This window comes from Capra hircus, chromosome 19 (assembly GCF_001704415.2).
Source record: "Capra hircus breed San Clemente chromosome 19, ASM170441v1, whole genome shotgun sequence".
Classification (NCBI taxonomy): Eukaryota; Metazoa; Chordata; class Mammalia; order Artiodactyla; family Bovidae; genus Capra; species Capra hircus.
The window spans coordinates 55601453-55628242 of NC_030826.1; the positions used below are offsets into that span (position 1 = coordinate 55601453).

Here is a 26790-nt window from a genome sequence, read left to right on the forward strand (position 1 = left end):
GTATGAAGTTCAAATATACATAGAAGTGAGTTTATGGATACTGAGCAGCCCCGGCTGTGGTTCCTCTCAGTCCCAACCCACCCAGACTGCCGGGTGCTGCTAGGGCTGAGAAGCTGCCCTAAGGGATGTGTGAGGGAGCTGGGGGGAGAAAGGAGACGAGCCCCTTCCTGTTATCAGAGCAACCACAGCAGCGCAGCTTCACGCCAGCAGCAACAGCTGGTCCCGGCAGTGTGGTGAGCCCCGATGGCAGCAACCCTCGCAGGGCCCCTCCTTGACTATGTACGCGTTGTACGTATGTCTTTGCCATTCCCCAACCAGGGATCGAACCTGGGCCCACTGCAGTGGAAGTGCGGAGTCTTAAGCACTGGACCACCAGGGAAGTCCCGCCTCAACCTTTTATTTTTCATTCTGTTTAAAAATCTTATTTATTTTTGGCTGTGCTGGTTCCTCACTGCTGTGCAGGCTTTCTCCAGTTGGCGGTGAACGGCCGCTACTCCGTGGTGTGTGAGCTTCTCACTGCAGTGGCCTCTGCTCCTGTGGAGCACGGGCTCAACAGTTGTGACGTGTCAGCTTAACTGCTGCTCCGCATGTGGAAATCTTCCCGGATCAGGGATCGAACCTGTGTCAGCTGCCTTGGCAGGTGGATTGTTTACTAATCAGCCATCACGGAAGCCCTGCATCCTGACCTTTAATAATGCCAACCTCTTTTCTTTGCTTCCCAGCATTGGGAACAGATGGGCTTCCCAGGTGGCTCAGTGGTAAAGAATCCACCTGCCAAGGCAGGAGATGCAGGAGACCTGGGTTGGATCCCTGGGTCGGGAAGATCCCCTGCAAGAGCAAATGGCAACCCACTCTAGTTATTCTTGCCTCGGAAATCCCATGGACAGAGGAGCCTGGTGGGCTGCAGTCCATGGGGTCACAAAGAGTCGGCCACGACTGAACAACTGAACACGCACACACACTTGGGAGCAGTAACTGTCCTGGGACCCCCACGGCTGACACCCAAGTCCCCCAGGCCTTTTCCTTTCCCTCCTACTTACAACTGCTGTGGCCTCCTCTCAGTACTTTTCTGTGTACATACCTCCTCCCCAGCCGTCAGCGCCCTGTAGGAGAGACGGCCTAACTCCTTCAGAAGATCCCGCACCCTGCCCAATGACTTAGGGATCAACACTTAAAACTTGTGTGACTGGATTCTCACCTCACGTTCTTCCTCATCCTCCTGGCAGAGAAAATGGGCACCCCATCACCTGTTCTCTTCCAGGAAGACTTCTTTTCCTTAAAGACCATCTCCCACTCCCCCGTCTCCTTCCTCCTCTCCTGCAGGAAGCCCGTCTGTCCCACCTTCTGTCCCTTGGCACTCTCTGGTCCTTTCAGATGCAGTGGAATGGAAGCCAGGAGAAAGAAGGTCCAGCCCCTTCCCTCCTCCCCGGCCCCCCAGGCAGTCTTAGCAGCAGGAGAAACGAAGCTCTGCTACAAAAGGGTGCAGTGACATTCCTCTCCTGAGGACAGTGTGAGCATCATCAATGTTGAGCGACAGGACTCCAGGAGCTCTGAGTATTGGGAAATACACACCAAAGGTTTCAAGATTCAGAAGTCTGTTTCATGTCTTTATTGACAAGAGGGGGGGGAAAAGGGGTCACAGCATTTCAGACTTTATTCAAAGACACAAACGGCAACAAAGGGCACCCACAAGTGACAGGCATGGTCCCTAAGGCCTGGCTCTAAGGCCATCCTGGAGGGTGTGGGTGACTTCTCAGCCCTTTCCCTCAGCATCTGTCTCTTCCTCCTCTATGCCTCATGGACACCCCTGAGATCAGTTAGAACTGTGCATAAACAAAGCCACTCCAGAGGAGGCTGGGCCCTGCCTGGCCGGAGTCACCCACGTGGTGGCCCTGGGCAGCTGGAGAGCGTGGGGCACTGCTCACGTGACCCCCCCAGCCAATGGCCAGGCCTCTCTCTGGAGCGGTCAGCTGGGCTCTCCCCAAGGGAGCTGGCTTTCAAGAAAAAAACACCAACTTGGTTCATGAAGGACTTGGGTAAAATACTTTCCCAGAAACCTTAAGAAACAAACCCTCTCAGATTCCTGGAGCGCTGAAACAACTGAGGCCGTCGCTGGGTGGCCAGGGGAGGGAACCTGGGGAAAGGCAGCCCACTGGTCCCTCCAGGTGCTCAGCGAGGGGCACGCTGGTCTTTGCAGATTCCACGGCGGACCCGTGAGAAGCTCAAGGAGAAAGACGCGTCCAGAGGGGCTGGCCCCCTCTGCCCTCCAGCCTCCTTGCTCCTGCTCGCTGGCTTGGGACTAGAAGCTGGTTTTCAGACGAGCCCCAGGCAAGCAGGTCTGCTTGGGCTTGAGGCCCCAGATGCCAAGGCTTGCCTCCTTTCAGTCTGACGGTGCTAATTCCCATTGACCAGAGTTCCTCATCCACCGTCCTCTGGTTGACGGCAGCTTTTCCTTGACATGTTCAATTTTTTTTTCCCCTTGAAAGAGGTCAGGATGGACACCTGCAACCATTCTGCAGGGGTGACTGTTTACTGTAGGTGGCAGTTCCGCTAACATTCTACAGTTGTAAGAATCCTGGGCACGGGCCAGACGTCCGTGGTGCCGACATGCATGTTCACGCTGGGGTGCAGACACAGCGTCAGCAGGCGCCCCGGACACACACTTCTCCCGTACTCTACACACAGACGTGTGAGGGCAACATGAGGTTCCTGTCTGGGCAGGGGCCGGTCACAGGCTCGAAAGACACTTGGCACAGTCGATAGTCATTTTAAAGAAACCCTGAGCCCAGAGCCATGTGGTGAGCAGCTGAGCTGGGGGGCAGAGGGAACCTCAGCTTAGAGCCACGGGTTTGAGGGATCTTTTATGAACAAAGCGCTCCCCACAGGCCCCTCCCCTTCTCTGGACCACCTGCCATACTGGGAAAGTCACCCAGGGAAAAGCCAGGGTTCTCAGGCCCCTTTTAGCTCCACGACTGCTCACCAAGACTCAGAAGCTCAGACAGCAATCCAGTTACGAGCTCTGAGGCTCGGCTCCTGAGTTGAACAGCTCTGGATCCTCGACGCCTCGGTCCCCACAGAAGTGGCGGTGAGGGCCAGGTCAGATGAGGGGGTCCTGGGCCCGCCTGGCAAATGCACACACACTATGGCGGATGGTGGGGACTCATGACCACTGCCAAGGTCAGAAACCAAGAGACACAAGTACCGCACTTTGGATCAAGGCATTTCCAAGACGACCACAAGAATAGCGCCACTTTTGATACTACTACCTACGTTTGGCAACTTTCAAAGAAAACAGCTGTCTCCACCACAAGGCATCAGAGGGTCCAAAATCCCTTTATCCTCAGCCCCAGTTTAAAAAGTCAGGGAAGGAAGACGGGCCAACGGAGGGCAGGCAAAGGCTGTAAAAGCAGTTACACCAACTACCTACAGCTCTCACCAATCTGTCTATCTGACTCCATGCAGGGTACTGCCTGCCTTGTACCTCTTCTTGGGGAGAAGGTGAGCTGTCTGGGGCAGGGGGGTGGGGTGCCAGCTGCTGGAGAGAAATGAGGCAAGCCGAACATGGGGCAGCTGGTGGCCTGGATCCAGAGCTGTGACCCCCTCCATCCTCCCCTCCTCAAAGAGGCTTTGTTCATAGGAATGTGGGGGTGCTCTGGCGACTCTATCCTTCACCGAAACCTCAATTCAACAGCCTAAACCAGACTCCTCTGCGTCTGCTGCGGTAGTCTGGGGTGTGTGGGAGAAAAAGGTGGTGTGAAGCGGCTGCCCACGTCCAGCAGGGCACACTCAGGTGAAAACATGGCACAGCTCAGGACAACCCTCTTGCGTGCGCTCCGGATTCCAAGAAGTACAGCATCTGCAAGGACCTAGGCCTTCCTCCTCCCTGCCCCATCCCGAGACAAGCTCCACCTGGGAACCCAGCCCAGTGCTCTTGGAGAGGTTTGTTACAACACCGGCTAAGAAAAGAAAAGCAGGTTTCTGAGAAGGTATTGTGCAGCCGAAAGTGGCATCTGTCTTCGGGTTCCTGTGGGTGGGGGTGGGGCTCCTTTGGTTTTGACCAGAACTCTCCTCTGCTGGGGGCCAGGCGCAGCTTGGCTTGGCAGTAGCTCGGTTACTGTACAGGAGCGAGACTGAACTTCACAGACGTGCTCGGTTGGGCGCGCTCGTCACTGGGGACTCGGGAGTTCACATCCGAGACCCTCTCTCCTGAAGAATCTGGAAGGGCAAGGCGGGGGAGACAGGCTTGGACCCTGGGTGTGCACTGCTTTTAGGTGGGGTGGCTTCCCAGCCCACTGGGGGAGGAGAAAGAGACTCGAGTCACTTCCCACTGGACCTGGTAGAGCAGCAGCAGGACGACCCATTACCCCAGGAAGCGAGGCAGCACCCCCGAAGCACTGCAGTGTGAAGACGCTGGGGCAGGGCTTATGTGCTGCGGGGCCACCTCCCCTGAGCGGAGGGACACAGCCAGCTCACCACACGTGGTGGAGGACCACCGCAGGCGGAGGAGGACCACCGCAGGCGGAGGAGGACCACCTCCCCTGAGCGGAAGGACACAGGCCAGCTCTCCACAAGTGGCGGAAGACCACTGCACATGGTGGAGGACCACTGCACATGGTGGAGGACCACTGCACAGGGAGGAGGATCACTGCACAGGGAGGACCACCTCCCCTGAGCGGAAGGACACAGCCAGCTCACCGCAGGTGGAAGAGGACCACCTCGCGCGGAGGAGGACCACCGCACAGGGAGGAGGACCACCACACACAGTGGAGGATCACCTGACATGGAGGAGGACAACCTCCCCTGAGCAGAAGGACACAGGTCAGCTCACCACACGTGGAGGAGGACCACCTGTCCTGAGCAGGACACAGGCCAGGCTCACCATACTCAGATGGCGGAGAACCACTGTGGGTGTGTGTGCGAGGGGCACAGTGGAGAAGGAGAGAACAGTGTGCAAGAAGCTCCCAGCAGCCTCAGGGAGTTGGGGTGCGAGGTGGGGGGGCGGCAGCCACAGAGGTGACCAAACACCTTTTCTCTTGAGAGAGAGAGAGAACGGTCTCCAACTATAAAGGCAGAATACTTCCAACTCTGAGTTTCGGAATTCTCACCTTATAGGAATCAGTGGCCGTTAGCTTTCCTTCTTCACTGATCTGACAGAGCCTGGGAAAAGACTACCCTACTTTAGTTCACGTGTCTTAAACTAAAAGCCTATGTCACTGCTTCAAAAATCCTGGTTTAAATGACATTAGTCAAAGGGCCACAGTGAAGGGGAAATGCAAAGCTGGTCTGAGAAGGAAAGGAAGAGCCGGCGAGCAGCAGTCCAGGCTGGCCGAGCAGGGGCTGGGAGCAGAGTCAGGGGCAGACGCCGGGCAGGGCGGCTCACCTTCGCCTTCTCGCTCGGCTCGATGACAATGCCGTTGGTAGAATTATTTAGTTCTCTGGAGACAACACAGAGGAACTCTGCCTGATCCTCGTTCCCATAGTTATAGGAAGATCCGATGCTGATTAGCTGATCAAATGAGAACACGGTCAACATACGAACAGGGATCTTAAAATATGTGCCACAAGAATCAAACCCTCTTCCTGACTGAGCTTTGTTTTGCTTCTCAAAGGACAAAGAATTCGCTGGGACTATCAAGGCCCCAGGGGATGCCTGGATCCCAGTTATTCACCAGAGCGTCACTGGCAAGGGTTTCCTGCTGTGGCCTGGCTTCCACCCCTGGCTGGTGGCTTCCACCCCTGGCTGGTAACTTCCACCCCTGGCTGGTAACTTCCACCCCTGGCTGGTGGCTTCCACCCCTGGCTGGTGGCTTCCACCCCTGGCTGGTAACTTCCACCCCTGGCTGGTAACTTCCACCCCTGGCTGGTGGCTTCCACCCCTGGCTGGTGGCTTCCACCCCTGGCTGGTAACTTCCACCCCTGGCTGGTGGCTTCCACCCCTGGCTGGTGGCTTCCACCCCTGGCTGGTAACTAAGCCATGCAGCACAGCCACAAAATCAACCAACCAACCAAACGAAAAAACACGAAGCCTTAAACAAACAAACAAACAACTTTGTCTTTAAAATTTCATACCAGGGAAAAAATACTTCTGAAGTGGACGCATGACATTTTGCAACCCAAAGCTGAACAAGAACGAGGCGCACACAGAATTGATTCTGCCGTGGAAGATAACTGTGAGGAGTCACCCAGTATTGGTGCTGAAGACAGAGAAGCCTGTGTTTGGTCTATAATGTAATACTGTTAACCCAGTAACTGTCATTTAAGGCAACTATGTGGTTACAGTTCAGCTGACCTCTTAAACTCTACACAGAAACAAGCATGATTCATTGCACTTATAATATGGTCGTTCGAGTCATGCTCAGCTTCCCTGTGTGTTTTGAAGACAATAGATGAACAACTCTGCCATCTAATGGAAGAAAACCGTAAAATCCTGGTTCTCAGATGCTTTGTTTCGATGCTGTGGTTGTGAGCACAAAGCTAAAGAACAGAAACCCACAGGCTGCCGGGGAAGGACCTCGCCAGGCTCCAGCTCGTCTGAGCCCTTCATGCCATGCCTGCTCACCACACCACGTGAACAGGGAGGGTCACTGCTAAACCCTGGTCTTCTTCAGCTACTTATTCTAGAATGTGTCAACAAAGCACTTTTGAAAGGAATCCCTGAAGGAGAAAAACCCAAAGAGGTACTTTCAAGCCTAAAGAAGCTGGCTGGCTCCCTCTGGGCAGAATCACGCGCAAGTTCTGGACATGAAGCCTGGAGACGTGACACCATTCTGTTTTACCCAGCTCATCACACCCTACCATGCAGAGTCCACACAGAAGGGCTCTTTTCCCCTAGCCCTACCCGACTCCTAGGGTGGCTAACTGGCTACATGGTGACACAGTGTGGGCTCCTAGGCTGAGACACACCCTATGAAACGTTGTTGTTTAGTTGCTAAGTCGTGTCTGACTCTTTGCGACCCCATGGACTGTCACACACCAGGCTCCTCTGTCCATGGGATTCTCCAGGCAAGAATACTCGAGTGGGGTGCCATCCTCTTCTCCAGGGGATCTTCCCAACCCAGGGATCGAATCTATGTCTCCTGCATTGGAAGGTGGATTCTTTACTAGTGAGCCACCAGGGAAGCCCCAAGAAACATTACCTGTTCGAATTTCCAACCATCGGACATAGTGGATACCATCTGCGTGAGCTCCTCCTCTTGGCATTGCAGGACTCTGTACACGTGCTTCACGGGGCCCTGCGACAACCACATACAGGCTCTGAGCAACAGCTTCAGGGACACAACAGTTTGCAGCTGCCTTGGTGAAGTTCTTCAAAAGAATAAAGACTGGAAAGGAGTGTGATTGGAATTTTTTTCTTGGCAGCCACCACTACCCCCTTTCAAGCCGCTCTGTAGTTTCTCAATAAAAACTTATCCGAGGAAAGAAAGACAGAGAAAATACAGGGTCCAAGAACATGAATAAAACAAAATAATCTTGAACTTCAGAAATATGAATTATGTGAGCGGCCATGCTGATAAAGTTATGACTTCATCTGTTTCCCAAAGGAGAAAGCAGAGTAAAATTACTCAGGACAAAAAGGTCACATTTTCTTCTTCAGTCTTTACAGCTGATGCACATGCTAAAAATGATACCTTATATGGAAACAATACATTGAACAGGACTCTACAGGGTACAAACGCTCAAGCTATTTTACCCTCTGCTGAAGCTACCTGGAACTGTTTCAGTGCTACACGGTAACATTCCTGTGACAGACAAGCCGATAATAAAAAACAAATACTTGGCCTTTGTCGGTGGTTCCTGGCACAGACCTCCGAAAGACTATGTCAACTCCTGAGCCCTAGCAGTGTCTTTTGTATGCTAATAAGCTGGTCACCAGAAAGACCCAGGGGGTTAGAGGGTTAGAACTTGTGGCCCCACTCCCTGACCATGGGGAAAGGAGGAGAGACCAGAGATTGAGTTCAATCACCAAAGGCCAGTGATACAGACAACCTTTCCTACCAAATGAACCATCCTGAAGAATCCCTAAACGACGGGGTTCAGGGAGCTTCCAGGTTGGCAAACACATCCATGTGCTTGGTGGTGGAGGTAACGGATGCTGGGGACTACACGGGGACAGAGGACCCTTTAGGCCGTCATCCCATGAATCACTTCATCTGGCTGTTCATTTACATCCTTCATAATAAACTATAGTAAGTATAGCATTTCCCGAGTTGCACCAATTATTCTAGTGAATTACTGAACATGAAGGAGGCACTGTGGGAACCCAGATCCCAACTAGCATCCGTGCCCCGGGCAGTCTGACACTGACTAGGGTGGTCGGTGTCAGGACAGAACTGAACTGTTGATCACCTGGAGGGTGTCAAAGATGAGAAAGGTCGTGTGCTGGCCAGACTCAACTCTCTAGAACAGAAGCTAGATCAGGAAGCCAAAAGGCTAAGCAACTGAGATGGACACCCCAGAGCCACAGTACGAAGGCCCCCACGCTTGACCTACATCGACACTTGTGACCTGGCCCACAGGGAACGAGAAGCCGGTTGTGAGACGGCTAAGGTGGCTGCAGGGAAGCAGGCTCGCCAGATGTGTTCCTGTTCACAGGACAATTCCAGGCGCACAGGATTCAGTATTTAGCAGTCAGGGACCATCGGTGTTGGGTCCAAAGCTGCACACTTACTGCCCATCCGAGAGGGTGAGAGAACCAAACAGCAGCCCTTGTTCAGAACAATGACGCCCAGTCACGGAGCAAGGGTTAGTTACCTTCTATCGGATTTTAAGACAATCTGTACCATTTTCTTAAGAATGATGAAAACTTAGCCCATTTTTAAAAGGATGAGCTGGCTTCAGCTGTCTGGAAAATTGGAACAATCTGGGAAATACTGGACGAATGAAAGCAGCTGCTAAGCACCGAGGGCTACAGGCTCCAGCTGCTGCGCCCGTCTCTTCTAGTCTTCACTGCAGACCTGGAAGGCAGGTGTCGGCTTCTTTCCACACAGAGGACACTGGTATTCAGGGCACAATGTCTTGCCCAAGCAGTGTGGCGACTAAGTGGACTGGAGGCAGAGCTTGGATACGAGCCCACATCCGCCTGACAACACTACAGTCTTTCTCGTATACTTTGTCCTTCTGAACGAGGTTCCACTCAATAAGGTGCTAAGATGAAAAAAAGAAAATTCCTTCCATATAAAATATAGGACAAATCTTGTGACAATTTCAATCACCCCAGCTGCGCACCGCGGCAACGACCAGGCGTTTCACACTGTAAGGTGCAGAGCATCACGAAGAGCCGACAGTGGACGCAGCTGTCAAAGTCCCAGTTATTAAGATAACCGTACTGCCTCTTCTTTACTCTGCTCTTCCCAAGTAAACCATCACCACTCTCAAATGCACCAAGATCCACCTCACAGCAAAAAACGCTTCCGGGGACAGCAGAGTAATAGGATGTGGCAGCCACTGAAGAGAAGCGAGGCCACTGGAAAACACTGGGGAGGCCCTCTACATCCTGGGCTTCACCTGACTGCCTGCCAGGCGTGTCTCCTTTCAACACAGACAAGATGAAGCAGACACCGAGTTTGAGGAGACGGCCATGGAGACCCACACGCAGCCTTAAGGTGATGTGGGACAAATGTGAAAGGGGACACCTCTGAACGACATCAAACCCACTGCCCACCCAGAGTCCCACTAAATAAAGGGGACAGGTGGAAAGATCAGTTAACATCAAAAGGGTCTTGACATTCCTAGAGTAAAAAAGCTTCCAGCTAGGTATAAATCCATGAGCCTCAAAATCGAAAAAACTAATTAACTTAATTACTGTCATCAAATAAAAACCTTACAACACTCTCAAGGAATTCACTGATGGCGAAGAACTGAGATTGTTCAGATGCCATTTGAACGGTTTCAAATTTTGTACTTGATGGTACCATCAAAACTTATATTAAGCAATCAAAGGTTTGTTTGTTTAATGTGAAAAACTGAGGATGGATGAGATTCGCAGAATGTCTAAGCTATTACGTATCTGTCAGAGTGACAGAAGCCACGTAAACACACCAGGAGATGGCAAAAAAACCGGTGACACTAGATCATATTCCACATAGTAACCTGCAAACCAACTATGAGTTCATCTTTGAACATTAAAAAGAAGACTTTCATCCCAGGTTTCAGCACACAAACACACAAATAAGCCTTTCAGCCACTGGCCAGATGGAGAAGAAATAAATGAGTAAGCCTCCTTTCCACCTTCGCAAAGTGCTGGAGATAAAACAGAGAACAGACTTCATTATCATAGGGTTCAGGTGTTCATCCAGATAATTCCATTCAGAGCCAGAAAAAAAAAAAAAAAAAATTCGTGAAGTCTGACACAGAACATGCAAGGAACAAGTTTCTACTTTTGAAATTCTGTACTGCGATAGATCTCAAGAAAGCAACCATCACCAGTATCTGAGGGACAGGAGACAAGTCATGCTGGAGTCGGACTCTGTCCCATTAGTGCAGGTAAACCCTCTTAAAATACCTGCCTGTTTTTCCTGCTAGACTTTAAGCTTCTTGAGGGCATGGACCTCCTATCAGTCGGGGTTCCCAGGGCCTATCAGAAGTTACTGTGGCCACTTGCTTAAGACTGACGATGGGTGATGTGCCATGAAACGAGCGAGGTGTGCCTCACTGCCTTCCCTGCTCTAACTACACAGCAAATTCGGTTGGATTTTTGTCACCTAATCTACTAAGAAAATCTGGACTTCCTAAAAGAAAGAAAAGCTTGGTATTATTTTCTTAGAAGCATGATTCACAAGCCATGTGCGAAGTCTATGCCATGCAAGTGTCTGTTACCAGCTGGCTGTTGACACGGCCACAGGCTGAAGGCTGGTCCTCATAGAGAAGCCAACAGGTAAACAGGTAGAAGCAAGACCTCACTCGGCCCCCATGTGGACATGGAGCGAGGCAGATGCTCTGCTGGAGAGAACAGGCTTTGAACCTCAAGTACGGTGACTCCTCCCACTGCCATATGGCAAGCAGCCACTATTTCCCGTTCTTCTAAGGGGACATGGGCCTGTTTCGTTCTCTTTGTGATTTCTCCTGTTTCCCTGTTCTGAACAAGTCTGGCGGAATATGTGCTGCCTGTCTGGCAGATGGACTGTATGCCAAACGGAGACCTCCGGCTCACAGGGGAGACGCAGGGCTCTCAAATGGTACATTGTCCGTTTCTAATCACCCCAGACAAGGGGACAAAGACTGACACATGGGACATTTTCTTCTTAAGAGCTCAAAACCCATTACCTGTGAAGTTCTGTTCTCGTTGTCCCGTATTCTTTCCTTAACCAGTCGCACGAGAGATGCAATGTTGTAAAACTCCGCTTCCTCCAGCACACCTAGAAGGAAGACCGACCCGAGGTTAGAGGTGTGTGAACTCCCCAGAAAACAGCGGAAAGAGGCTGGAGAACACGAGCTTGCTAAGAACTGCATCTCTCACTGCAAGTCTCGTCTCCCTCCTGCAGCCTGGGGAGCGCTCCTTTGCTTTTTTGCTGGGTGCCTGTGACCTATTCCCCAACGTCAGCAAGGCAGGCGCAAGGGTCTGTTCTGTTTACTGTTTCGCCCCTGCGGTTCCCACCTGCCACCTCCCCTGGCTCTTCCTGCTCCTGCCCATCAGCTGCAGGACGCCTTAACCATATGTCACTCAGTTCCTGGAGCTAGTCCCACTACATAACCCTTGAGCTTGCAATTGCTACCCAGTTTGTCCTAAAAGTGACCAATGTCTCTCTGTGTAAGTGTAAATTTATGTGGACCAGTAAAGCAATTATCCTTCAATTTAAAATAAATAAAATTTTTAAAAAAGAAAAAAAAATTATGTGGACCAAATTTAACAAGATGCTTATTATATGAGCAATGTAAAACGCAGTCAATGAAAGAATCCCATGCACAGGACTTCCCTGGCAGTCCAGTTGTTAGGGTTCAGTGCTTTCATGGCCGAGGGCCCAGGTTCAATCTCTGGTCAGGGAACTAAGATACTGCAAGCTGTGTGGCATGTCAAAAAAAAAAAAAAAAGAATCCCATGTTTAACAAAATCAAAGACCTGGGACAGGACAACTAAATGGGATGTGTGATCCTGGACCAGGAAAAATGTTGCTATAAAGACTTTTGTTGAAACAATTGACAAAATTAGAAAGTAAGCTATAGTTAAAGTGTTTATCGATATTAAATGTCTTGAATTTGATAACTATATGGTGGTTACATGAGAGAATGTCCTTGTTCTTGAGAAATAGACCGAGAAGCAGTAAGGGGTCAAGTCTGTAATCTAGACTCAAGAAGTTCGGAAATAAAACTGTGGAAAGGAGAGAGGAAGGAGGGGGGAGGGGAGAGAGAATGAATGAATGATAATGCAAATATTACCAAAACTGTTGCTTTTGGTGAATCTGGATAAAGAGAGTTCTTTGTACTATTCTTGCCCTTCAAAATCTTTTTTTTTTAAGGCGTTAGAAAAGATGCTTAAGATTCTTCTTTTGAAGAAACAAGACTACCCATGAGCTGGTAATTGCTGTGGATGGTGGATGCACGGCATTTATTGTACTATTCAGTTACTTTGTATGTATTTGAAATGTTAAAAAAAGGGGGGGCATTAAAAATAAAAACGGAGACAGATTCCTCTTTTGACTGGTTGTAACAGCAGTGCTCTTCAGCCGTTTCATTAGCGAGCACAGCCATTTCAGCTTTCTTATGCAGAGAGAATGCTCCCAGGTCAAGGTGCCCTGCATCAAGGGACAGGCTCCCATCTTCAACTGAATGTCTCAGGGAGACGAAGATAGCCTTTTAGAAAGACGTTTAGACCCACTTATAGTCCAAGTGCCCTACAAACCAAAAGGATGAGTCAACTAATGATGCCTCTGACAATGGGCTGGAGAATGAATTAGGTCAGATGCAAAAATCTACAAGGAAGCATGAGACCAGTCTTAAAGAAATGAGGCCAAACCTTCATTATTCTTTTTTTTTTTTTTAACGGCTGCAAGTTCAAACTAAAATTGAAAGAATAAATACCTAAATGTCAGAGATCTGCTGTTTCAGGCTGTGGATATTCACTGCTAGTAATAAGTCAATGTAAAAAGAGGTCCTGATAATTTTGCAGGTCCAGAAAAAACTCTACCTCCAAAGCTGAGCTGTGTCTCTTCCTTCTCCCAAAGGAGGATGAGAACAACGGGGCTCCTCCAAGACCCTCTCAGACTAGATGAGGTGATTGGAGGAACCCTACTTATGTTTAAAAAGCTTTGCTTCCTGTGTACCTGAGCCTGCTAAAAATCTCAAAATTCAAATCTCAGGACTTCCCTGATGGTCCAATGGCTAAGACTCCATGCTCCCAAGGCAGAGGGCTCAGGGAACCAAGATCCCACATGCCACACAGCATAGCCCTCCCCCCACCAGAAAAAAAAAAACCTGTGAAAAATACATTCCAATCTATGAAACAGCTCTAAAGATTTGACCTGAATTTTGAAGATGCCCAGCACAAACAGTGTCCTTACCTTCTTCTGCCAACTCCTTTGTAATGATGAGCTTCCCATGGCGGAGGTAGTTTAGGATTGGACCAAAGTAGGTAGGGTCCCTGTCAATCAGATAGGCCCCGGTCTCGTCCTGCCAACCAAACACAAGGGTATCACTGTGGAGCTTTCATGCTAAATTAGGGCAGGGTCTCCACCTGTCTCTCACAATTCACAAGTGAGAGGGCAAGTTCTATTAGATGTTTATCACTACTGGCAAGAAGGCTAGCTTTACGGGTCTTATACGTCAAGATCATTTCTGGGAGGGTGTTGCAGATGTATAGTGATATTCGTTATCTAGGCGTTGACTTGAACTTCTAAAATCTTTACTCAGACACAATTACCAATCTCTTCTCAGCCTTTTGGGTAAGATCAAGCGTAGATACAATTACCAACATTCTTCCTGTGGGATATTTGTTATAATGAAACAGAGGAAGAAAATGCCATAGCTGCGTGATCTAAATTTCTGCTTGAGACATTCTGACCTCTCTATTGTCCCTGAATCACATTCCTAATTCTAAGAAAACCTCTGTTTATTTGGCAGTGCTCCTGAGCTGAGGGCCAACGGCAGTGGGAGTCTGCGTTGGCAGCTGTAACTCACACACTCCAGATCTGTGCCCAGAGGAAGCTTGGCATGGCCGGGACTTGGCTCTGAGCAATTTTAATCCTACTCATCTTTACAGTAAAGGGAACAAGAAGAAACTGGCTTCTACTGCAAAAAAGAAGATTCAGGACAGATAAAATCATTCCTTTATAATAAGTTAGGTCAGGACAGTTTGCCTTCAATCTGAGATGACAGGAGAGGTAGCAGATGAATAAATGAAACTAACCAATGTTTACTTGACCCTAACTGTGTTGCAAGGGAACAGCTAAGCGCTACATGGGATACAGGCGATGCAGGCAACAGTCAATGCTTTTAAGTCAGAAACTAAAAGATGAACGTGTAAAGTTAAAAAAAAAATCAAACAGCTCAAACTGAAAATCGGTTAAGCGTCTTGTCACCTCTCAACTCTTTGGTTAGCAGCCGTGCATCTTGCCCAACGGTACTCTCTGGGTTTCATTTTCCCTGGTCTTAATCTGTCAACTTAGGTTTGCACTGGCAAAGGACAAGCTCTTTCCTAGGAACCTATCTGAGCTCAAACCGGGACCTAAAACAGTGACAGTTACCAAATACGAGCCCAGAGACCAGGACCACAGGAAAGTGTGGAATCACGACAAGCGCTTCCTGCAACTGTCGAAGCCATCATCACACCCAGGCTTTCACCCAACTTGGCAGAGGGGTCGGAGCGGAAGTCTCAGAAAGCTACCTGGACGCCTTAGCTCGCCCTGACCCAATTCTGGATGCGTCTGCCATAGGCGCTGAGGGTCTTGACGAGGAACCAGGGAAACAAGGAAGTCAGGAGAAAACTCACGCAGACCTGAGGGGCTGGGATGAGGTGCAGAGAGAAAGGGGAAAAGGGGTGTGGAGCGGACGCTCAAGGGTGAGGGTAGGCACAGCGCGGGGAAGCAGCCGCTGAGAACGAAGGGTGCGGTCAGAGAGAAAGTCTGCGTGCGTCTGGGGCTGGGGCAGAAAAGCCCCCAGGGCTGGCTGGCTGGGAAAGACGAGGAGGAGGGGGTCCCGGCCCCAGGTGCCCTCCGGAGAGAGGCGCGTCGCAGCAAATCCGGGGACCAGCCTGGGAGGAACGAGGGGGTCCGAAGGCCAGGGGCGCGCCCGAGGGCGGGGCGCACCTTGTCCGAGTCCAGCTCCGGGTCCTCCTGGCAGCAGAGGCGGCAGAGAAAAGACTTGGGCTCCCGACCTAGGGTCTGCCTGGTGGTCACGAAGTAGGTGCCGCCCACGTTCAGCCGGACCCAGCGGGCCGCGCCACCGCCCCCTGTCCGCTCTGGCGGCCCGGGACCCGGCTCCAGCGGCTGCGCGGCGGCGGCGGGGGGCGGGCGGCCGTGCCCGCGGGGCGTGGGGCCAGCGGGGCGAGGGCTGGGGGGCCCGCGGCCCGGGCCGCCCCCATCGCCCAGCCCGCTCCCGCCGCCCCCTCCCAGCCCCGCCATGGCCGGGTCGAGCTGCAGCTCCGCCATCTTGGGCCACCGCCGCCGCCGCCGCTTGCTGCCCGCGCGCCGCCGGGCCGGCCCATCTCTCGGCAGGGAGAGCCGGGCCGGCCCATCGGCGGGGGTGGGGCCGCGGGAGAGGGACGGGAGCACCCCCAACCAGCGTCCGCGTCCCCGGGCTGTGGAGGCGCTACGCCCGCCCCCGGAGGCGGGACTTCCTGAATCAGCCCTCGCCGCTATTCGCTGAACCGCAAGACAAGGCCCGCCCCCTTGGGTTTGGGGTTGGCTGAGGGGAGAGCTTCCGGTGACCCACTTCCGTTCTCTGCGGCAGTGGACTGCGGGCCGCCTGGGGTCGGTGAAGGTGAGTGGTCTTGGGGGCCTCTCTGCTCTGCTCCTGCATACCTCGGCTCGACCCTTGTCTCGCCCCTGCTCCGCGCGGCTGCTCTTTCGCGCCCTTCTTCCTCTCCCTTGCCTCTAGCGCGAGGCCGCAGAGGCCACTTTGGCCTCTTGACTTTTAGGGCTTCCAGTAACCTTTGTCTCGTCCAGCCTGACTCCAGTCTGGCGGCTTCAGGAGTCCGGTTTGGAGGCTGAGGAAACGCTGCCGGGACGTATTTTAGTCTGCTTGGTGACGCCCAGCAGGCTGGAGGGCTGTGCGCTTCCCTTCTGAAGGTTCCAGCTTTCGAGCGTGTGGAGCTTTCAGAGCTTCTCTAGTGCAGGGTTCATTTACCGATTCAGTAAATATTCACTGAGCACCTGCTGTGTTCAGGATCTGTTCTAGGCGCTGGGGATTCAGCAGTAAATAAAAGACAACAAACCCATTTACGAAGCTTCCGAGCTTGGAAAACTCTCAGCAAGGGCACTTATTCTGTCTGGTGTATTTAAAGGTCACCCGCCCCTTACCTCCACTCCAGGGAACATAAGCTGTCTTGAGAGTGAAAGGAAGAGGCAGATGTTGGACATGTGTCTTCTTTCTTTTAAGGCCCTGGGGAAAATTTCCATCTCCTTTATGATCCACCCCATAGTTTATAAAGATCTTTAACGGTTGTGATCACTTTGCATGTTCTCTCACATTCACGTATGTATTGAATACCTTTTTTTTTTTTTTTAAGAGTATTGCCAGTATACTCAGGGTATGTGCTAACATTACAGGGGATCACCAGGCATGAATAAGGTGTGGGCGTATTACCAGTTTAACAAGGAGTGGGTAGAGAGCCCCTTAAGTTTGCAGTGCAAATTGGTGTGCAAAGTTATATTTGATCTTTTTAACAGCCTTTTTTTGGCTAACAGGGCTTATTATCCCCGTTTTTCAGGTGAGGAAATTTTGGTCCAGCGTCTGCTTTATTTAACTGAGCCTTGTTGAAATGTGAATATGTGTCAGGTTCTGTGCACTGGAGAATCAGTGAATAAAATGTAGGCTGAGTGGAAGTGTTTTTAAATTACTAACCTTTATGTAATGCATGAATATTGCTTTAGCAATGTTTCCAAAGGTACATGGAGTGCAAACACTGGATAACTGGATTTTTTTTTTTTTAATAACTGGACTTTTAAGGATAAATCAGGAGATGGGGAGGAGAGGGTATACCATCTAAAATATATTTATATGCCAGGTTGTACACCTTGAATTTTAAAAACTAAAAGAAATATCCTCTTCTGATATTGTCATCCTAATTCCTTTAGTTGACAGATATACCCAGTCATATCATGCTGATCTATTTCTTAAAACTTGAATACTTCTGCGATGCCCTTCAGAGGATTCTCTCCAAGAGCCCTGTTTTGATCTGACCTGTTGTATTTTCCAGGATCTCAAGATGGCTGGACGGAAACTTGCTCTAAAAACCATTGACTGGGTAGCTTTTGGGGAGATCATCCCTCGAAACCAGAAGGCCGTGGCTAACTCCTTGAAGTCCTGGAACGAGACCCTAACCTCCAGGTCAGTACCTTGCTGAGAGGGAGCCTCTGGACTTGTGATTTCATGTGGAAACAAAATATATGAATTCTGATGTTCTTCTGGCAGAAAAATTCATGCATTTTCTAAATACTAGTGAATTATTATTATTATTTTTTGTTACATTCCTATAATCTCTCTCCTAGGGAAGAGTGTGGCGATAGCTCCAGGCCATAGGAATGAAGAACAGGGAAATTGCTGTGTGAATTTCCTTTTGCTTGTGGAACAGTCCTAACTTTTGCTTTTCTGTGTGAGCAGGTTGGCTGCTCTGCCTGAGAAGCCACCTGCCATCGACTGGGCTTACTACAAGGCCAACGTGACAAAGGCTGGCTTGGTGGATGACTTTGAGAAGAAGGTGAGCCTTCAGGCAGCTATAGCCCTGGTCTTGTAACACAGCTGTGGGTGGGGGAGCAGGACCCTGGACAGTTACACGGGATGCCAGTGAGGAAAGAGGAGTGGTGTTAACACCCAGATCCCAAGGGAGGCTCAGGAGAGACGGGTGTGGCCAAAGGTCTTGTGATGACAGATTTAAATGGTAAGTAGGTGCGGGAGAATTCAGGGTCTCCTCATTCAGCAGGTTTCTTGTCTAAGAAAACGGTATAACAGAGTCTTAATCCGAGAGCCAGAGGGCTGTTGAGTTGGGTGTTTCTGCCTGGCTCCCTTCTGCGCTCCTCGCCTGCCTCCTTTTAAATCAAGCTGACATTTTTTCCTACGCTTTTACTATTTTCCTCTTTCCTCTGCCTTTTTATTGTCCCTTGTAGCTGTGGTCTCTCACTCACCTGTCTTCTTATTTGTATAATTTATGTTTTGACCGTACTGGGTCTCTGTGGCTGCGTGGGCTTTTCTCTGGTTGCGGTGAGCAGGGGTTCACTCTCTAGTCATGGTGTGCAGGCTTCTTGTGGTGGTGGCGTCTCTTGTGGAGCAGCAGAGCTCTGGTGTGAGGGCTTCAGTATCTGCAGCAGCTGTGGCTCCTAGCTCTAGAGCACAGGCTCAGTAGCTGTGGGGCCTGGGTTTAGTTGTTCCACCCCTTGCGGGATCTTCCTAGATCAGGGATCGAACCTGTGCTCCCTGCATTGCCAGGGGGATTCTTTACTACCGAACCACCAGGGAAGCCCTCGCCCACCTATATTCTGATGTTAAATTTCATCATCCAGGATTTTCTTGTTCATTCAGCAGATAGTTATTGAGGGCCCACTTTGCTAGGAACAGCGCTCAGTGCCAGGGCCAAGACACTAAGCCGTCTTCTAGGGAGAAAGTCTCATCCATCTCTGTTATGCAAGCATGACTTCCACTACCTGTCCACTAGGGTTTCTTTTCACAGAGAAATCAGGGGACTTCCCTGGTGGTCCAGTGGTGTGGACTCCGCTTTTCCACTGCAAGGGGGCACAGGTAACCGTCCGTGGTCAGGGAGCTAAGATCCTACATGCTGTGTGGCACAGCCAAAATAAATAAAATTTTTAAAAAAGAGAGAAATCAGAATTACTTTAGAACTGCAGGGTTCTTTGAGGTCATCAAGTCTGCCTCTTTTTATCAAATGAAGAAACTGAAGCTCATTGTAATGAGAGAATTGTCCAAGGTCTCCAGCTAGTGATGAGGCAGAGGAACCTTGAGCTCCCGTTGCCAGTCTAATACTCTTTCCAGTAGAATGCCCTAGATGCCTGCTTGTACCGCTTGGAATGGAGAATGTATTTTTATATGATCTATTACAGTTAGCAGCTTTGAGTCCTTTTGAGGGGACTCCTGGTGATATTAACAACAGTTCGTTATTCCTGTGTTTGTAGTTTAATGCCCTGAAGGTTCCTATACCAGAGGATAAATATACTGCCCAGGTGGATGCTGAAGAAAAAGAAGATGTAAGTAGTTGAGGCTCTTACTTATTTAAAATTCTCTTAATTCCTGACAGTTCTGTTTCTTACTAGTAAGGTTAAGATGGAGTGAATTTAAAGGATCGCTAAAAAGGGATGAACTGTTAATAAATGCAGTAATACGGATGAACCTTAGGATAATTATGTGAGTGAAAGAATCCAGCAAAGGAGTACACACTGTATGACTCCACTGCTGGAAAACTATAAACAAGTTCAGCTAAATGTCTGGTGACCAGCACATCAGTGGTTGCCTAGGGTTGGGGTGGAGGGGATGATAAGTATTAAACTGTCTTTACTGTGGTGATGGTTCCGCAGGTGGATGCATATATCAAACCCTATCAAGTAGTAGTTTTTAAATATGTGCATTTTATTATATGTCAGTTATACCTCAACATGACTTAAAAACAATCAGGGAGCTGAAACTGGGCAGGAAAATTATACACGGTAGTGAGTAGTCAAATACCCGTTTGCTTGAAAGTACTAAAAGCCCAATGTTGGAACCCAGGTGGCTCCACCAAGGAGAAGTCTGACTAGGTGGTCAGTGGCTTGTCCTGGCCATTCGGCAGGCCCTGGTGAGGCAGGCATTTGTAGGTTGCCTAGATGAATAACTCACTGAAGAACCCTGGGCCTGCCACCTTAAGCTGGTTCTCCTGTACGGGCTTCTTTGTGGGTGTTGGGGAGAGCTGCAGTTTGCCCCCTAAAGCAGAATCCCCCAAGTAGTCAGAGGAGCCCACCTCCTCTCGACAGAGTGTGGGAAAGCAGTGGGGGGCCCCGGGACTCCTCATACCTTGGGATCCTTGGGGTCAGCAAGGTACAAGTTGGTTTCAAAACAGAATTTCTCCCTTCTCTTAAAGGTGAAAAGTTGTGCTGAGTTTTTGATTCAATCAAAGACCAGGATTCAGGAATATGAGAAAGAGGTAAGGATGAGCCTTGGCCTTTGCTTGTAATCCGTTTTCTCTCCTTTCACAGCCACGTGTCTTTCACCTAGCAGTGGTCACCTGCCTTGGATTCTTTTTTTGTATCTCTGCAATCCTATTTATCTTGACACCTTTCCCCTCTTTTTTCAGCTGGAGAAGATGAGGAACATAATTCCATTTGATCAGATGACCATTGAGGACTTGAATGAAGTCTTCCCAGAAACCAAATTAGACAAGAAAAAGTACCCCTACTGGCCTCACAGGCCAATTGAGAGCTTATAAGCTCGAGTCCAGGAGATAGTTCTGGCCCTGGAATTATAAACTCTGGACATTAAAAATAATTACATGGTGCTGTGTGTGTCTGCTCCATTGTGGTTGAGATAATTAAAACTCTGGGGTGGCCTCACTGGGAGCAGAGTTTTCGTTGAACTGGAAAGGTGTGCCCACAGGTGTATGCGTTTGTCTCATGGTGAGGATGTGTAGGAAGCAAATTACTGAGGCCCAGGGCTGCGGCGGTTGTTGTTCAGTAGCTCAGTCGTGTCTGACCCTCTGCGACCTCACGGACTGCAGCACACCTAGTTTCCCCGCCTTTCACTATCTCTTGGAGTTTGCTCAAATTTATATTCATTGAATCAGTGATGCTATATACCATCTCATTCTCCACCACCCCCTTCTCCACTTGGCTTCAGTCTTTCCCAGCATCAGGGTCTTTTCCATGAGTTGGCTCTTTGCATCAGGTGGCCAAAGTACTGGAGCTTCAGCATCAATCCTTCTAATAAATATTCTGGACTGATATCCTTCAGGATGGACTGGTTGGATCTCCTTGCAGTCCAAGGGACTCTCAAGAGTCCTCCAGCATCACAGTTCAAAAGCATCCATTCTTCGGCGCTCAGCCTTCTTTATGGTCCAATTCTCACATCCGTCCATGACTACTGGAAAAACCATGACTTAGTGACTAAACAATTATTATAGCAGGATTTATTTATTATTATAGCAGAATTCCTTGCAGGATGCCTGAGCAATGCCAGGAAATACAGGCGGTATAAAGTAAGATGAGATGATGGGGAAAGTTCTGTTGTCTTTGAAGTCAGAGGAGCTTGTATGCCTACTGCTTACACCTGCCCTTGACCATTTAATTGCTGGTTCTAGATTAATCTGCCATCTCCAGACTTTTTCTTTCCTCATTTACAAACATCAGGATTGTAATAAATGCAATGAGAGAATCTGAGAAGCATCTCAGTAAGACAGCAATCTAAGCAAAGGCATCCGCCTTGATGAGGTTTAAATCCTGTAGGAAAAAGACCTACTGAGGAAGACACATTTCAACAATTTTGTGACATTTCTGCCAGAGATTGCAGATGGGAATTATGGGAGATCAACTGGCTGATAACCCTCAAGGAAGTAATGTCTTAAAGGACATAAGCTGAATAGATCCTGGAGCACCGTCACCCCTAATTTATAGGGCAGGGGCTAGGCTGAAGGTAAAATGTAACTGGGGGGCAAGGCATGTTCCACTTAGAGCGGCTTCAGTCGCGATCCTTGACGTTCAGCAGTCAAGCTCTAGAGAAGGCCTTTCATGCGCAAAACAAGTACACATGCTCCCTCCCACCGCTGTGAATCATTGCATTGGCACCCAGCCATCCAGCTGAAGATCTAGGGATGCAGAAAAGTGAAAACATAGGGAATCTTTTGGAGTGTGGTTAGAACCAGGAAGGGAAAAATCAATGAAAGGCCTGTGAAACTTTTGTAACAATGGGAGGGGAATCCTTGGGATTTCTCCGGTTGTCCATGGTTAAGACCCTGCACTTTCACTGCAGGGGATGTGGGTTGGATCCGGGTTGGGGAACTAAGATCCCTTGCAGCAAGACCAAAAATTAACGGAGGGGTCCCTAGCATTTGAGGGAAGGCGTTGGAAGACTTACAGTAAGAAACAACAGTGAAAAACTAACATTATCTCAGTCCCAGGTATTTATGAAGCATGGCGGGAGTTGGCGGGGGGGGGGGCACTTTGAGGTTTTATATCCTGAATTGTTTGAAGTTTTTGCATTGAGCATGCATTGATTTTACATGAAAAATTATCACTAGTAAAATAGGATTGTGCTTTTCAGATCACTAGAGAGAGAGATGTACTTCCTACATGGCAACAGTTAAAGGTAAAATCAGCAAAAACATAAGTAGCATAAACACAGAACCAAACACACTTAGGATAATTACGAATCAGTAAATACCTCTGCTGCTGCTGCTAAGTCGCTTCAGTCGTGTCCGACTCTGCAACCCCAGAGACGGCAGCCTACCAGGCTCCCCAGTCCCTGGGATTCTCCAGGCAAGAACACTGGAGTGGGTTTCCATTTCCTTCTCCAATGCATGAAAGTGAAAAGTGAAAGTGAACCCGCTCAGTCGTGTCCGATTTCTAGCGACCCCATGGACTGCAGCCCACCATGCTCCTCCGTCCATGGGATTTTCCAGGCAAGAGTACTGGAGTTGGGTGTCATTGCCTTCTCCAGGAAATACCTCTATTAGAAGGGAAAGTTTCTAACTGGGTCAATTAAAAATCCAGGTACAAGCTGTTCATCCTTAAAAAGTTAGGACCTTCCTTGGAGGTTCAGTGGTCAGGATTCAGTGCTTTCACTGCTCAGCAGAGTACAATCCCTGGTCCTGGAGCTAAAATCTTGGAAGCCGAGGTGTGGCAAAAAAAAAAAGAAAAAAGAAAAAAAGGAGAGGGAGAGAGTTAAAAAATGGATAGATGGGCTATATCAAGGGTTTCAACTCCTTACTGTAAAAACTGGCATTGAAGGAAAAAATTCGCATTTATCGTGTCTTAATTTAAACAAAAGTATTTCAGGATAAACTAATAGACCTAGTTAATGACAAAAGTTCTTTACAAAGTATTCCAGTTAATAAATGTGAAAAGAAAAGTAATATTAGGAAAATCGCTATTTTGTAACCCCTAATGAAGTCCAGTTGACCCTTAAAACAAGTTGGAACTGATTGGGACCATTTATATGTGGATTTTTTTTTTTTAATACATACTACAGAACTACACCATCTGAGGTCAGTTAAACCTGCGGGTGCACAGAGCCGAGTATAAAGTTAAACTCAAGATTATTTGACTGAGGAGGGTCGGCAGCCCTAATCCCTAAATTGATCCAGGGTCAACTGTAGTTTATTCAGGCAAAGATCGTTCGTGGACCTGCTAGAGCCGCCATTCATGGTTTGGTCATTTCCTCCCTGAAACACAGTCTCTCCCTAAGAGGTCTCCCTGCCTATACCCTCACCTGCCTGTAATTCCTTCTTAAAATATACATATATGTAGGAGTATAGTTGATTTACAGTGTGGTCTTTAATTCATTCTTTAAGGTGCTGCCAAGGGGATCTTTCCAAAATGCAAATATAGTTATCTTATTCCTCTGCTTAAAACCCTCTGCACACAAGAGACTGGCATTGTCGCCTCCACTGTCCAAGGACCGTGCAAACACAAGCTTCCTTGCACCCCTTCTCGCCGCAGCACAGGGCACTGGTGGGCGCGCTCTCAAACGAAGGGCACGGAGCTGGTCAGCGCCCACCCCGATCCTGCCTGCCTGTCTCTAACTGGGGTCTCCGAGGGCCAGGGAGGGACGGGGGCGCTACTGCGTGGTCTGCTTTTAACTTCACAGCGGTGGACTCGCACTGAACACGCTCGCTTCTTTTGCACAGGGATTCGTAGCTGGCAGAGCCCGTTCGCCACGTGACTGTTTAGACCTCAACCCAGAGAGGCAACACGAAATGGGGAACCATTTGCGCTCATATCAGTCTACCTTTCAAAGTAGAGTCAGGCTCGATCAAAATGAAACGGCAAAGTGGCATCCACAGACACGAAAACGGTCTCAGAAGGAAGGAGAAAATCTTGCCGTCTGGTGGTCGTGAAGGCATATAAAGGAGAGTTTTTGGTGGTTTGTCCACCCCCACCCCAGATGGGACTCGAACCCACAATCCCTGGCTTAGGAGGCCAGTGCCTTATCCATTAGGCCACTGGGGCTTCACGAAAACGGCGCCGATCACATGTCTCTTGAACTATGACGCCGAAGACCGGCGTAGTGACGTCAACCCGGAAGTTCCCAGGTGCAAAGTCCGATTGGACACGAGCCCCAGGCGATGGAAGTAGCTGCGAGAAGGCCCCGCGCTGTCTCAGAGCCTGAAACAAGCGCAATGGCTGGGTTTGGTTGCGGCGCAAGAGTGCCGCCCTCTTCTCAGGATTAAAGCGTTTCGACCACGAAGGGGCGCAAACGCTTAATCCGAAGTCAAACACCCTACTTCTTGGGGCATGCTCCGTCCTCGCTAAGTGGGAACTACCTGCGGCCGCCCCGGCGCTGGCGCAGCGTGGCTGTTGCTCTGCAGCCCCGAGGACGCGCCCTGGGGCCAAAAGCGCACGGTTTTCTCCTTCGGGCCAACGCCGCCTCCGGGAGGGTGCGCTCAACTATATTCCCGCGAACCAGTAGGCCCTGGGACCGCGTGGCCTAACGGATAAGGCGTCTGACTTCGGATCAGAAGATTGAGGGTTCGAGTCCCTTCGTGGTCGGCTTCGTTTTGGACGAGCAACTCCTCCCGAGTTTAAAAATGCGTACCCGCTTTCTTCATGATTTCATCCCCCTGTTTCTGCTTCCTTCAGGCGTTCCCTTTCCCCTTGCCGTCCGTCATCGTCCTCAGTCTCGCCTCACTGTGAAGTTTTAACTTTTCGCGTGGCCCCACGCCCGCGCCCCCCGCTTGTCCTGCAGGCTTCCCGGGCCCGGCCCTGGTCCTCGGGGTCCGCGGTCCGGCCGGTGTTGTCGTAGGGCAGATTGAGGCCTGTGCGCGCGCCGCTGCGCGTTACCACGGACCACGTGGTCGATCCTGGCCGTCGCGCCCCAGTGGCCTAATGGATAAGGCACTGGCCTCCTAAGCCAGGGATTGTGGGTTCGAGTCCCACCTGGGGTGGTGTCGGGGCGGGCGCGCCTAGCCCCATGTTAGCTTTTGCGTCCGCAGAGAACGAGCCTCCGAGGTTGCAGCCTGGGGATCTGGGGACTCAGGGGCGCCCCACCCGACTGCTCTCAGCTCGCCTTCTGCTGTGCAGCTGACCCCGGCGTCGTTTGCAGTCAAATAGTCGGCGCGTCCCGGCCCGGGACTCAGTGTCCCTCACCCCCTCTTCCCACCCTGGTGACCTCGCATCCGTCCTCCCGCCTTGTCCGCTCGGCCTGTGCTCTGTCCAAAAGTCAGCGGCTTCCAGGGAGGCAGAGGTTCTTCAGGTTCCTGCTTTGGGATCTAGCCGGCTTTCCACCCACAGGCCGGAGCCCAGTGTGTTCCGAGCCTTTCGAGCGGCGAACTATTAGCACGTGGATTCTAGGTGCAAGGACCAAAAAGGTGCTTTACCCCAGGTGGGACTCGAACCCACAATCCCTGGCTTAGGAGGCCAGTGCCTTATCCATTAGGCCACTGGGGCCTGCGGCTCGTTTTTGCGACATCTCTGCCTCTAGTAGGAGGTCCGACCCAGGGCCTTGCAAAGCACGGCCTAGCGAGGCAAACGCCCTAGGATGCGGTGCCCGGGCCGCGCCAAACCGAGACCTCGGATGCTCACGGAACCCGCGAGGAAGAAGCATGGTGGGAAGTGAACTGCCGCCCCTGTGAGCCGCACTGGCAAGCACCGGGTGCTGGGAGGGCGGCGCTGATTCTGCCTGGACACCTAAGACTATGGGTGGCGGGCGAAAGCTGAGGTTTGGAGGCATTTCCAAATTTTACCGTCATAGATAAGTGCAGGAAGTGAACAAGAGCTAACTCATCTCAAGCACGAGTCCTGAAACAGAAACAGTAACGCTCTCCCCCGTCGTGAAACAATGTACAACCGGAAGGAACACTTCCTTCCAGTCTTGATAGTAGAAATATATAGGTAGGCAATTTCAGAATAGAGCGAAAAGAAATGGATCACCCAACTAGACACTTTGATATCTTGTTTCTTTAGGACTGTTATACAAAAGGGAATACAAATACAGAAAAAGCACATTTTAAAATGTTACACATGTTGAAACCCCACTACTAAAATCCATACCTATTGGAACATTGTAAGGGAAGGAGAGTCAGCCCAGGGCAGTCACTGTCTACTCCCGGCCTGTGCTTGCGTTGAGATCTTAGCTCTCAGGGACTTGGAGACGTTCTTTTTTCTTTCTCTCTCCCACTTACAGAGTCTGCACAAACCCGTAATACCAACAAGAAAGAGGAATGTACCCCCACCTGGCTCCAGTCTCCTTCCTTGAGCCTGTCCTCCTTTCAGTTAACTAATTGGTCTGCTTATTGAAGTGTAACATCCATGCAGTAAGGTGTACATATCTCAAGGTCATGGCTGGAGGAGATACAGAACTTTCCAGCGCCCCTGAAGGCTCCCTTCTGCTTCCTCCCCACTGCCCCCAGGATAAATACTTCCCTGACTCTCAAGGCCATAAGGCAGTTTTGCCTGATTTGAACTTTGTAAAAACGAATCATACTCTTACAGTTTGACCTCTGTGGCTCAT

At 50.1% G+C, this 26790-nt stretch overlaps 2 protein-coding genes and 5 non-coding genes across 7 annotated transcripts; 3 read left to right on the forward strand and 4 right to left on the reverse strand.

The window, feature by feature from the left end:
• TRNAG-UCC lies at positions 307–379 on the reverse strand. Its single transcript has one exon. It is a non-coding gene; the product is annotated as a tRNA-Gly (tRNA).
• KCTD2 (potassium channel tetramerization domain containing 2) lies at positions 1581–15609 on the reverse strand. Its single transcript, XM_018063838.1, has 6 exons — positions 15237–15609; positions 13494–13602; positions 11263–11354; positions 7137–7232; positions 5381–5506; positions 1581–4215 (listed from the first exon to the last, which is right to left on the reverse strand). The coding sequence occupies exons 1-6, from the start codon at positions 15576–15578 to the stop codon at positions 4186–4188; spliced, it is 795 nt and encodes a 264-aa protein (XP_017919327.1). The 5' UTR covers positions 15579–15609; the 3' UTR covers positions 1581–4185.
• On the forward strand, positions 15806–20627 carry ATP5H (ATP synthase, H+ transporting, mitochondrial Fo complex subunit D). Its single transcript, XM_005694151.3, has 6 exons — positions 15806–15909; positions 17348–17478; positions 17752–17848; positions 19275–19346; positions 20213–20275; positions 20426–20627. Exons 2-6 carry the CDS (start codon positions 17357–17359, stop codon positions 20555–20557), a joined length of 486 nt encoding a protein of 161 aa, XP_005694208.1. The 5' UTR covers positions 15806–15909; positions 17348–17356; the 3' UTR covers positions 20558–20627.
• On the reverse strand, positions 24218–24290 carry TRNAR-CCU. The gene has a single exon. It is a non-coding gene; the product is annotated as a tRNA-Arg (tRNA).
• On the forward strand, positions 24758–24830 carry TRNAR-UCG. Its single transcript has one exon. It is a non-coding gene; the product is annotated as a tRNA-Arg (tRNA).
• TRNAR-CCU lies at positions 25153–25225 on the forward strand. Its single transcript has one exon. It is a non-coding gene; the product is annotated as a tRNA-Arg (tRNA).
• Positions 25655–25727, reverse strand: TRNAR-CCU. Its single transcript has one exon. It is a non-coding gene; the product is annotated as a tRNA-Arg (tRNA).

Excerpts from the sequence above, each read along its gene's own strand:
- ATP5H (XM_005694151.3), top strand. The coding sequence starts at position 17,357 with ATGGCTGGACGGAAACTTGCTCTAAAAACCATTGACTGGGTAGCTTTT. Across the intron at positions 19,347-20,212 it reads ATGCTGAAGAAAAAGAAGAT|GTGAAAAGTTGTGCTGAGTT; the intron begins GTAAGTAGTTGA and ends CTTCTCTTAAAG. Across the intron at positions 20,276-20,425 it reads TTCAGGAATATGAGAAAGAG|CTGGAGAAGATGAGGAACAT; the intron begins GTAAGGATGAGC and ends CTCTTTTTTCAG.
- KCTD2 (XM_018063838.1), bottom strand. The coding sequence starts at position 15,578 with ATGGCGGAGCTGCAGCTCGACCCGGCCATGGCGGGGCTGGGAGGGGGC. Across the intron at positions 13,603-15,236 it reads CGGAGCTGGACTCGGACAAG|GACGAGACCGGGGCCTATCT; the intron begins GTGCGCCCCGCC and ends TTTGGTTGGCAG. Across the intron at positions 4,216-5,380 it reads AGCCGAGCGAGAAGGCGAAG|ATTCTTCAGGAGAGAGGGTC; the intron begins GTGAGCCGCCCT and ends TTGCCCTTCCAG.